Source organism: Mchenga conophoros, linkage group LG11, assembly GCF_057382185.1.
Source record: "Mchenga conophoros isolate Kocher_MC1m ecotype Shallow Benthic linkage group LG11, M_conophoros_male_GT1.1, whole genome shotgun sequence".
Lineage (NCBI taxonomy): Eukaryota > Metazoa > Chordata > Actinopteri > Cichliformes > Cichlidae > Mchenga > Mchenga conophoros.
In genome coordinates this window covers 34703682-34716641 of record NC_140536.1, presented here as the reverse complement: position 1 = coordinate 34716641, position 12960 = coordinate 34703682, and the positions used below count along the sequence as shown (strand labels likewise).

At 40.4% G+C, this 12960-nt stretch overlaps 1 protein-coding gene across 1 annotated transcript in view; it reads right to left on the bottom strand.

Annotated features, from left to right (window-relative positions):
- rftn1b (raftlin, lipid raft linker 1b) overlaps nt 1–12960 on the bottom strand; it is a 129066-nt gene that overhangs the window by 24740 nt on the left and 91366 nt on the right. The window contains exon 7 of the mRNA XM_085292604.1: nt 4913–5031. Coding sequence (XP_085148730.1) covers nt 4913–5031 — 119 coding nt within the window. The remainder of the gene's footprint in view (nt 1–4912; nt 5032–12960) is intronic.

Sequence of the window (12960 nt, the reverse complement as noted above, 5' to 3'; positions counted from 1 at the left end):
GGGAATCAAACCGCCCCCCCCTGTAATTAATGGTCAAATCAATCAAACAAAAATAAAGTTTCTTACTATACTGTTGGTGGTACAGCCTGTCACTCTATGGCACTGCCATTTGTGCTTGCTCATTTGTACTCTAATTTGTACCTTACAAAGACTAGTTTTGAATATCTGGTCAGAGATGTTACATTATACCTTAATATAGCGGTAAACAATCATCTTTTGATAGGGTGCTTGTACAGCATAGTCTGGTTGTAAGGACAACTAACAGCTTTATCCACCTCACATCTGGATCTACAGCCAACCTAGAGTCACCAATTAACTTAACAAGCATGCGTTTGGACTGCGAGACAGAATTAGCTGAAGGAAACAGAGCAGTGCTAATGTCTGCAGCACCCTGTGGTCCATAAAAAAGAAAGACAGAGAATATAACTTGTTTTTCATTCGACTTAGATTTTACAGGTTTACTGAACACAGAGACCATCTCCTGTTTTACACCTCAAAATGGAAGAAATTGTCTAAACATGTAGAAATTACTAACTGGGCATAGATCCAATAATTACCAATAAATACCTGTAGGAAGGAACTGGGATGAAAACACATATAGTTACAGTTTTATATACAACTATTTCTGTGAAAAACAAGCTCTTTCAGCTTCAAATTATTTAGCAAAGCCACTGAACACAGTTGTGTTTTATCTTCTTGCAGTACTAATAATATCCATAAAGAAGGCAGTTTCTCATGGTAACCAGAGAGCCTCTTATCATTTTTCTAAGTTATGTATGAAACGCTGAAAACCCCTGCACAGAAGTAATAATTCCTTCGAAAGGTTTATTTATTTATTTTGCTGTGATTATAGGTGGAGTAGCAGAGCCATTCTGCATCTCTGCTGCACCTAATTAGAGTAGCAAACATCCGTGCCAATGTTATTGCTCTGCTAAGAGGTATTTCAAAGGGTCAGCAGCAAAAACACATTTTCTCTTATAGCTCCAGTGTACTGTATGTGACCATGAAGTGTAATTTCAATTTTCTATGTTGATAGTTGGACCTTTGGAGAAATTGTACTGTTCAAATTCCTTCACCTTCATTGAATTGCACCACATACTAGCAAAGCATATAAAACCAACATTATGTGCATGATTGGATACCAGTGAAAAAGGTCAATGTGTTCTTTTGGGATCTGGGTAAATTGACCCTTTAAGAATGACCCTTTCAAGACGAATGTCAGTTATTGTGGCTTCATATTGATTTCAGACCTTTCAAGTCATAGTTTTCCTTTTAAAGAGGTGTAAATAGTTTTCTGTGCTTTTGTAGAACCACAAAAAACCTGCACGTTTGGGTCATGTGACTGCGCATTGGGCAATAATCATATAACTGCAAACTGCTGGACCTGAATTTAAAAAAAGGTAGGGAGGATATAAGGAAAAAAATGCAGCTGCATCACATGTCCCATTTCTGTTTCCCCACTTCAGTTTCCATATTTAATATAAATACGATATTTTGTAAAGGCTTAACCTTTGGGCTAGATAGAACATTTTTCCATGTACTATCTAACAAATATTTCCCCCATAGCATCTTAGAGCTATCCATAAAATCTTTGTACCATGTTGAGAATTTAAAATATCACTTGTTGCACAACATGCATGCATCATAATAGACCTACCACTGTGTCCAGCTAAGCTGAAGTGGATAATGGGGCTATTTAAAAAAACATTTTAAGAGGTATGAAAGGTTTTCAGCAACATCACACTCCTCATACACATCAGGTCCACTAAGCTGAATATCACTTCATCTTTTAATAAAACACACACACACACACACACACACACACACACACACACACACACACACACGCACAGGTGTTTTTGTGGCTCTGGTTCTCTTTGCCTGCTTTATCTATATACAGAAAGACTGAAGCACAACACTAATGCACTTTGTTCCTCTTGATAAATAAATTCTCCTGCAGTGACTCATGGCGAGCAAACATATTAAGACCAACCTTGACTGAAGTGTGCAGATGCACATGTTTTCTTTGGTTATTGCTCCTGTGAAGCTCAGTGAAAGAAAGGAGGGCTTTCACTACATTAGTTTCGAGGCAGTGTCTGTATTGATTTTCCCATAGGACATGAGAGATGAGAAACTGGGCCTAATTGGAGTTTCATACCAGAGACTCTTGATGAGTTATTCCTTTTCAGACACTTCACCACAATCCATATGTTTCATATTTGAGTGTTTTTTTTTTGCTCATATTGAAACAAGTATGCATCAGACACCTGACCAAAATCTGTTTGCTAAAGGAAATGTCTGCAGGAGCTTTTTAGCACTGATGGCATTTTTATGCACATCTACATGCTTCACCCACTTTACGCATGCTTTCAATTTATTTCTCTTGATTGTCACTGGATGCATTTTGTTGTTTTTTGTGCCGTTTCCCTCAAGGCGCTGCTCTGCTGTCATTTAACAGAAACTGTTCCCATAGCACTTACGTCTTAGTTTGTCAGTTTGACATTTATTGTTCTTGGTTGTTTTCTTCTCTTTCCTTTAATTTGCTTTGAAGTCAGAATATTTTGCCCTATGAATATTTGTTTGTCTCTCACAGCTGTTTTTGTCAAATAATTTCTTATTAAAACTGCATTAAACTAAATGAATGTCCTTATAAGACAAACATTTTCTTGTCATTTAATTGGTAGCCTCTTAGTGTCATTGTTCCGGCTATTTTAACAACATAATAAAAATCTAATTAAAAACAAATAACTAAAAAAAAAAGAGCTAAGTTCCAATAGGCAGTTAGGCCCCATAGTTTTTGAATAGATTGCCTAATTTCCTATTGTGGCTTTTTTGATCCCTGTCACTTTGCAGTCTCCACTGCAGGATGCCTGCACCTGCATATGGATGGGGGAACCAGGAGAGGCCTGTACAGTAGCCACGGGATGAGCACTGTAGAGTCAAAGCTGATAACCAACTATCACCTCCGTCACACACAGCTGGGTGAGAGACCCTCGGAGACAAAGTCATCTGCAGGCATCTGTTAATGATCCTTCAGCAAGTCCACCTACTGAAACCTTCTATGACTTTTGCTTCTCTTTTATAGATCCTGTTGGCCAAATGCGCTCTTTGTAGCATCTTTGCTCCAGCTGAACTAAACAGTGACTTTGAGCTTTCAGGGAGGGCAAAACTGGGTGTGTAACAAATGACTGAATATTTCATTTTTATTATTACTTTTTAAATTTTTTTTAAAATAATTTCTGGATGCTGAAATTAACATTTTATCAATCACCCTGGCTCACAAAAATCTAACTTATTGCCTTTCCATCCTCTTAATGAGCGCGTTTCCACACTCGATGTCCAACGCTGCTGCCCGGTGAGAGAGCCACAATGCCAAAGAAAATCTTGTGGGTATCTCTGTAACATCTGACAGTGGCAGTATTTGATGCTTTTGAATGAGAAAATGCTGAAAATATGTTTACCAATTATTTTTAAAATTGTATGACTTTTGTTATTATTACATTTACTATAGTAGACTCGTTTTTCTACTTTTAATGGTGTAGAAAAAAGGGTCTACTATAGCACTATTTTGCACTTTGGTTGAGATATAGCATTAAAAGCTCAGCACTTTTCACATCCAACTCACATCCAGATTCAGCTCGTTCATAAGTGAAACTAAAGACATTTTTATCCCTTCACTGATGAGCACTGACATTCCTGAGATGATACACTCCTACTTAATGACAATATAAATGGTCACATGCCCTCACTGAAGTGATTTGTTTTATCACTCTTTTTCTCTGAGCTTCATAAATCCTACAACCTGTCAGCATTTTGGATAAATAAGTATGTTAAGCACTGAGGGGAAAAGAAATTGACGTATATAAAGAAGAAGAAAAACACCTTCAATCAACATTCAGCCTTTTTTTTTTTCATTTTAATTATCCTGGCACCAAAACAATAATGAGCTGTGAGGATACTTTGCATATCAATTTTCGGCAGTTATCACAAATAATGGGGATGATGTGCAGCCCTGATCGCCCTGACAGAGTGTGTTGTCAATCTGATTTGGCATGGTGCAGATCGGTGGGGTGAAACGGTTTTTGATAAAGTCCCAGTGGAGGAGCTGATTGGATCTCCTGGAAAACTGGGCGTTAGTTTGGCATCATTCTCGGTTAATGTGTCTGAGGAAGTCTTGAAAGCCATTAAGCTGTAACAGTATTACCATTCACCCAGACGAGGGGAGGCTGTACTGCTCCTGCCAGATGACTGCAGGAGTCTTTTTAGTGGCACATATGGCCATCGGTGCTGGGCTGGTCAATCAGAGAGCCACATTTGGGGGACAAAAGTCTCCTTTCACACTTGGACAGCTACCGGCTGCAAAAAGTCTAAATTCAATTACAGAGATAGCATCTGAAAACACAGACACACAAAACCGAGCTCGTCCACACTCAGCTGCATGCGCAAGCATGTATACATGCAGACACACACATACATACAGATGAAAGGCAACGAAATGGCCACAAATCCTTCCACTCCAGACAGGAATGAATTTCCAGCTCGGAACTTGTTGAGGAGAGACACTAATCATCACGTAGATAAAGGCTTGTTTGCTCCTGATAAGGGGAGCGACTGCGACACATGTCCCATAAATTGAGATTTGTCCGATTTGCCTTTGGGTTGTAAGGAAACGGTTGGCTGAAGGGCCACGATATCTAAGCGATAACTGACTTCATTGCTAAAGGACTATACTCTTAGAGAGGGGGGCACAGACTGGACTCTGGCTTTCAATGTGTGACTGTACATCCTTTAAAATATCAAAATCTCCAATTCCAAAACAGTCACATGTATGAAATGTACAAGAGCATAAATCCCCCTCTACTAGTGACAGACAGAACATAACCTAGGACAAAGCAAAAATCCCTCCACTCACATCGATGACGGTCCACTGCTCCACAACGATGGCATCGTATGCCGGGGTGGCCGCGTTCGGCTCACCTTCGCTCGCCTCCTGGAAGATGAAGACACTTTCCACTGACTTAGGCAGCAAATCTAAAGAGAAGGGGAAAAAAGTAAAGCCATGAAAAGAGTATTTACTGGATGGAGCGTGTCTGTCTTGTCTCTTCTCCGTCAGGGCCTCCAGGCCAGCGGAAATGGAATGATATCAGCCAGACACATTCACACACAACCCTTTATTACATAGCCAGTGGTCCTAGCCATTTGTATGAGCATTAGGCACTTATGCATTATGCAAGGAGACAGTGCTGAAGAAAGGAGCAGGTATTCCCCTTCTGGGACGTTAAAAAAGAAGATGAAACGTTACGAGGATCCAGAGCCTGCTGGTCTTAATGCTTGACGGTTAAACAGAGGCTAATTATAGCTAAAATAGGATTAAAAACTAGATGTACTTGGTGTCCAGAGGACTGAGAAACGCTGCTTTAAGAAAGGTGGACAGATTTTAGCGATGGCAAAATGTAGCAACCAATTTAATGAAGCCGGGTGTTAAGGTACAAAGCATAAATCCTTTTGCTAAGCCTGCATTATTCACCTTAAAAAGACTTAAACTGAATGAATCACATAGAGACACTGACATTGATGCTTTAGGCCACTTTTCAGATTGTGTGCTCCTGACCAAATAGATTTTCCAAGCTTCTCTTCTGTTGGAGGCTAACAATTGCAGGATTGGCATCTGAGAAAGAAACACCACTCTGGCCCCCATGAGCCAGGACCCCTCTCCACCCAACGTCTCTTGTTATTCACTTGATGCACATGCACATTACATCCAGGCGCACATACACACACAGACAAAACACGAGCCTCGTGGTCCAGTCTTCCCAGCAGGCCTGAGAGCTTTCTCATTACTCTCACACCATTTACACACTAATACAGTTTGCTGGGGCCCAGGCACCAATACGAGACACTCCACATTTCATTACTGGGCCCTAATAATAGGGGGATGAGAGGTGGCTGGAGAGCCTGTGGAGAAAGGCGGGGACAAGGAGATAGAAAAAGAAGAAGGAAGTAAGCAAGACACAGGGAGAGATAGAGTGGAGAATGACATTCTCTTTTATTTCCACCACCCTCAAAACCCATTCTGGACCCATGCATGCACAATTGAAGACATCTTTCAAATGCAGACGTGGTCAGTGTTAACCCCCTCCTGCCACTTTGCCTTTGCTCTTCCTCTGTTCCCTCCATCATCCCCCTTCTTTCCCCATTCCTGCACTTTATTTAATTCTTTGGCCCGTTCTGCTTGGCATATTACTGCAAAGAAACCTTTCTGGAAGGTGTAACACACTACGGACTGATGTCGGTTCTCTGCAAATGCAACAGGGATCATTCAGGTGAGATCGACAGGGTTTCTGTCTCGTTGCTCTACAGGGAGCAGCCTGTCTCTGGTGATAATGCAAACAGACTCTTGGCAGAGGAGAGAAAGAGAGCGAGAACCAGGGAAGTGGAAGAGAAGGAGCTGGTTGCTGGGGGCGTTGAGTCCATCAGGGGAATGCGCTGGTTGCGTGCACGAATAAACATTATCTTGTGCCTATTGACTGAGAGCTGAGCTGAGCAGCCAGCGGGCCGACTGAGAATAAGTTGTTTACACTTGCAAAAAACCACAGTGCAGCCTCAGTAAAATTGTTCTCCATCCCCTTGTGACTCACACACTCAAGGTCGTGGGGCGAGACATGCAAATACAGCTGCACTAAAAACAGAGAGAGACAGTGTCGGGGCTAAAAGACAAAGAAGCAAATGGCAGGGGAGAGTCAGATAGCTGGAGTGGCAAGGTGACAGCGAGTGAAACGCACCAGCCGATACCAGCATCCAAATGATACAGGAGAGGATCAACAGCAGGCACCTAGTGGGTGTAGACAGTGCTGACACACACAGACTGAAACTTAAAGTGCTGAGTGTTTAGTGTTTGCCTGCACAGGTGTTTGTATGTAGATGCGAGGTCCTCGCCTGCATCAAGTCACTTCGGAAGCTGCTTGTTCCTAATATTCATCGACATGTACACAAACCTGCTCTTGTGGATTGATTTCAGACACACGATGATTAAATCAAGCAAACAGTGGAACAGAAAGCACTCTGGATGTTTTTCCAATAAACTCATGTGCATCACTGCTGCAAACACAAAAAGGAGTTACTATCTAGAAAACAACAGGGTGAGACGTATAAGGTCATAACCTGAAATTAACAGACTCATTAAAGGTTTTGTTTGTTATATTAAAAAAAATGTTCTAACCCTACGTTCCATTTATCATTTGTTTCCATACAATTCAATATGCACACTAAACAGAAGACTAGAAATAGGCCTGAGTTTTGTAGTCTATCACATCTGTTAGACATCAGATTTTATTTCTTTTTGGCAGAAGGCATTCTTTTGTTTCATGTGCAAGCCGTTTCAACCGTTGTGGTTCACTGGGACTCTGAGTGGAGCGGAACCATAGTTGACTCCAACTCTATGTCCCCTTTGGACAAATCCACATGTTTGTCCACGCCAACGTATCCTAACGTCTTCATTTTTCAACTGATGATGGATACACTTTAAAAAGAAGTAAATTAATTAATATTTGTGTATTTTTGTATCAGTCTATCAAGACATAGTTGGTTAAATTAGTAGTTAAACATATTAGTAATATAAAGACAGTTTTCACTGTGGTAGCAGAGCAATGTAACTTGTGTCAATTTTTCAGGTGGAAAATGATAAAAAGTGGAAAACATTTTACATCAGGGTGTTGATGACATTTTATCTGTTTGCTTGCTGCTTCTGATCAGTTAGTGTACAGTGAATTTTCAGAGGCACAAACCAATGATGTGGTTCTGAGAGTCTCTGTAGCCTTGACTGCTTTTTTTTCGCTCCTACATATAGCTATTCCTTATAGAATAGAATAGCCTTTATTGTCATTGTACAGAGTACAACGAAATTGGAGTGCCACTCCCTTGGTGCAAGATTCAATAGTAAATATAAATGTAAAATATAAAAAGTACAATAAAACAATCGCAAGTACTCAAACAATAGTAAGTACGATATATACAGGATAGCAGCATTAATATAATGACAGTATGAATAGCAGCATAATATAATGGCAGTGAAGAAGAAGCTATCCCTGAATCTGTTTGTCCTGGTTTTATGTGACCTGTACCGTCGGCCTGACGGTAATAGGTAAAACAGTTGATTGCTGAGGTGAGAGTGGTCCTTGATGATATTGTCAGCTCTGCTGAGGTACCGAGAGTTTGCAGTGACCTCCAGGCTGGGCAGAGAGCAGCCAGTGATCTTCTGGGCTGTGTTGGTGACCCTCTGCAGTACTTTCCTGTCCGCAGCTGAACACCCTGCATACCATGTTGTTATGCCGTACGTTATGATGAACAAGTTTAATGCAACTCCTTTAAAAATCTACTCTTCAATCAAACCAGTGTGTGTGATAGTGAATCCTTGTGTGAAGCATGAGCCATCTGAGTGCATTCGTATTTGGTCTCATGCCCAAAGACACTGAAGTGCTCCCAAATGCGTGAATCCGTTTCCTCGCTGGAACTCTGAGATTTTCTGTCAAAACCTACATACAGTTACATGAAACTGTATTGAAATACATGCATGTATCCTGTGCCCACAAACACCAGTTCTTTTTCTTTTCTGAGTTTCTTTCACAGTTTGATTAAAAAAAGAAACTTATTGGAATTTCATCTTCACTGCCTCTCACTTTCTCTGTCTCTCTCCCTTTTTTCTGCCTCTGTTGACTGCTTTTTTTTCTCGCCCCTACATATAGCTATTCCTAGATGTGGTGTTTCTTAGCTGACTCAATTATAAACTGTAAACAGCTAAAATGTTGCATAATTTATGATCTGTTGACAACAAAGCAACTATTTGGAACAGGTCGAACAAGTGAATGAATAGCTGAGATGTTAATTGAGCTGTAGGAGTTGTCTAAGACATATTGGTGGACATGTTTGTAGTTTACAATGGTGGCTGTAGCTCAGGAGGTAGCGCAGGTCATCTACTAATTAGGCTGGTTGTTCGATCGCTGACTGCTCCACTCCAGCATGCCCAGACGCTGAACTCCAAGCCTCTGATGTGTTCGTGTGAATGTTAGATAGAAAAGCACTTAGGAGTAGAACAGTAGTGCTGGTGTGTATTGTGGAACCAGCCCGTTTACAAACAGCTGAATTGTATCTCTGACTCCAAATGTATTTATTAATACATTTAATCTAGTTGCTATTATTACATTAAAAATTCATATTGTGAATATTTAACCTTTCTCAGCGCTATTAGCCAAACCAGTGAATGTGAGTGAGCCCACTTTACTGCTGGCGAGCTGGAAAGTGACCATGCCCCAGGTCATGTCTGCTGACATGATTTAAACATGCATGCCAGGTGCCACCTCAGAGAGCTGGAGACAAACCGCTGACAGCTTATCCATATTTCAAACAGGACGAGTGGACATTCGCAGCGAGGGACAACTGGAGAAAGGGATTTCAGTGTCTAATGCGTGCGGATTGGATGTGGCTCTTCCCCATAGAGCCAGATGCATGACAGCTGGCAGGTCTGCACCTTTGGGTTACCAGGCAGACTTCAGCTGGTGAGGAGGGAACAGAGGGTGGGCAGCTTAGTGACTGGAATGCCATAGAGTGTCGGATACATGGGTCACAACTACATATGGGTAAGAATACAACAACTTTATTTATACAATAATGTGTATTTTATATGAAATATGAATTTGTGATCGGTAATATCATCCCTTCGTTTCCATCTTTTGCTATGCTAATAAAGCCAAATGGGAGTTATTCAGAGACTCTGTAAATGCTCTTTTGGACCCAGCTAAAGAGAAATTCTGAAAGTGGCCATTTTTCTTTTCTGACAGCTGTGGAATGGATTGATTCTCCATCCTTTTGGGAATTACATGCGTGAAAACAGGCAATTATGCAACTGCATTTTTGTGACTACAGCTGATGTGGGAGACAGCATTTCTCACAGAAACCACCGTAAACATCAGCAACATTTGTGCTTCCTCACTACTGTCAGACTATTTGTTACCTGTGTGCCTGCTGTGATATTGACACATACAAAAGGATAATCCAATCAAGTCATTTTAGACACTTGCAGGTCATGATGAACAAGTTTAATGCAACTCCTTTAAAAATCTACTCTTCAATCAAACCAGTCTGTGTGATAGTGAATCCTTGTGTGAAGCATGAGCCATCTGAGTGCATTCGTATTTGGTCTCATGCCCAAAGACACTGAAGTGCTCCCAAATGTGTGAATCTGAGATTTTCTGTCAAAACCTACATACAGTTAAATGAAACTGTATTGAAATACATGCATGTATCCTGTGCCAACACACCCACAAACACCAGTTCTTTTTCTTTTCTGAGTTTCTTTCACAGTTTGATTAAAAAAAGAAACTTATTGGAATTTCATCTTCACTGCCTCTCACTTTCTCTGTCTCTCTCCCTTTTTTCTGCCTCTGTTGGCTTTGCCCAAATTTAGAAAGCAGTAAAGGTTGACTGTCATGCATATGAATAGCTCAATGTCTCACAACCGGGTGACAAATCCTCATTGTGGCTCTAGAGATAGCTTAAGCTATACAAGTAACAAAAGCAAACTCCTCGTCAACACCATTACTGTCATTTCTTTAGTAAACAAACTCAGCCCCCCCCACCTTGGTTCCAGCTGGGAGGTAGTGCAAATTTGTATGCTGTGTTTATGCATGCGTTTGTGCAGATATAGGCTTATGTGTGTTTCTGTTTGCAGCAAGCTCCCCAGTGTGAATGAATCTTTAATGCACGTCATAAGATTGGAGCTGTATGCAGCTTAGAATCTGTAAATTTAATACAGCTATAATATATCCGACCTTGTGATCAGGCGAGGTCTCCACAAACACTGCTGCCACACCGGCCAGCACTTTCACCAGCTGAGCGATTCATTGATGCACACACATACACATGCGTATGCAAACAATGCCACTTAATGCTTTCTCATCCGGCTTCACCATGGAAACCCTTCTTTAGAAGTAGCATGGGGACACAGTGCGCATCCCTTTGGACCGACCTGACTGTCAAGGTAACATAGCACTTAGAACACAAGGCCTGAAGAAACATGATTTATAAAGTCCGTCTCAACAATCAGTGAAACAGGTTGGTTAACATGCTCAACGTCAAACCTGTACTTTTATAAGTATACACGGGTTTATTGCTCCATGCAAAAAGCAGAAGGTCTTTGAACTACAAAACAGAGAAACCACATTAATGGTACTGATTAATTGTTAAACACGTGTTCACGTTGATTACATGAAATATACTAAAAGTACCTCAAAGTACCCAACGAGCCAATCAAAAGCCAATGATATTTCCTCACCCATGTATGGGTGACAATGGTCAAAAAGATGAGGGTCATTTTTTTGGCATTACTTGGTCTATATGCATGCTGTCAATACAAAGTAGTTAAAGTGTACTAATAGAAGTACAGAACTGGAACACAATGATAGACAAAAATGAGAAATACTGGGAATTTCTATGATTACTGGTTACTGACCAGTAATCTGACCTGATTACTGGTTTTCCACCAGCGTTTGACAGATGGTTTCATCTGTGCCAGGCTTACTAAATAATCATTTAATATATAATCTGATAAACACTCTAGAAACCTTTGTATAATGTTGACTCCTGGCCAGTCTCATTGTCCATAACTCCTTATTTCACCATAATTTAGTTTTGCTCTTTTGGGAGCTGATGATAAATACTTGTTATGCATGGTTTTCTTGGTATGGGTCATTACTCCAAGCACAGCTGTGTTTTACTGAAAAAATATCAAAATGAAATTCACGTTGTACTTTCAAAAATGTCAACTTGTCATTTATAATCTGCTGTGGATTACACAGCATTACCACTGCTCTGAAGTTTCCAATCAGGCACATTTGTGAGATTTTAAGCTGATGCTCTGAGCATTTTTCCCCCAGGGTAAAAAATGCCACGCTCTTCCTGCCTTCAGGCTATTTGCCTGTAAGCACGGCAGATGCTCTTCAGTTGCCAGAGCTTGACTTTGTAACTTTGTAACAATCCCAATCTCATTTTATTCAGGCTATTTTGTAAGGAGCTGTCTGAGTTATAGATTTTCTGAAAGAAAGGACTTATCTGTCTAACACAAACAGACTTTGGAACTAATTTGGGAATATCCAATTTGAATGATGTATTTTTATATTGTGGTGGCATAAAGACCTCACAAAATATAACTGCACACTGTATGCGAATTATTAGGGACTTGCTCTCCCCACACGCGTAAAGCAGGGGTCAAAAGCTCCCTGTCAATTAATATACACATCACAAGGGGAACAAAAATAACCTAAGTATAATGAACCCGTGGCTGTTTAAAGCCTTTCTTCTGGCAGTGCTTATAAATAAGGGTTCTGTGTCAAATGTTAATGGACATGCATAATCACACAGCTGCTGAAAAAATCCTGGGGGGAAAACTTTGTCATTAGCAGGTCATTTTTCTGTTGGCTGCAAATCAATTCATGTTATGAATAATAACAAACAGGTAGAGAGGATGAAAACAAGGCATCTTGTGAAGGAACTTTCCAGAATGATAGCTGTGGGATTACTCTGTTTTCTTAATTGAATCAATGAATTTACTTCAAATGCAAACACAACTGGCAGCAGCTTTGATTAACAAATGATTTATATTAATATGTAGATTAATTACAGGATCACTTCCTGAATAACAGTAGGTTAGCGTTTGACTTCATGCTAAAACCACAAATTTACTATAAGATATTATGAACCTTACTTGGTTGAAACAGATAAAGGCTATAAGCTTTCACTACAACGTCTCTGAAAGCTAACTTGAAAATATTGTAAGAACGTTATGCATGCTAGCTGCTCTTCATGCAGTTGTGCCAACTGCATGCTAACATCAGTATGGTAACGTGCTCAGTGTCACTATTCTAAAGCCCCGTCAACAAGTGAGACCCATTGCACATGTGCACATCACTT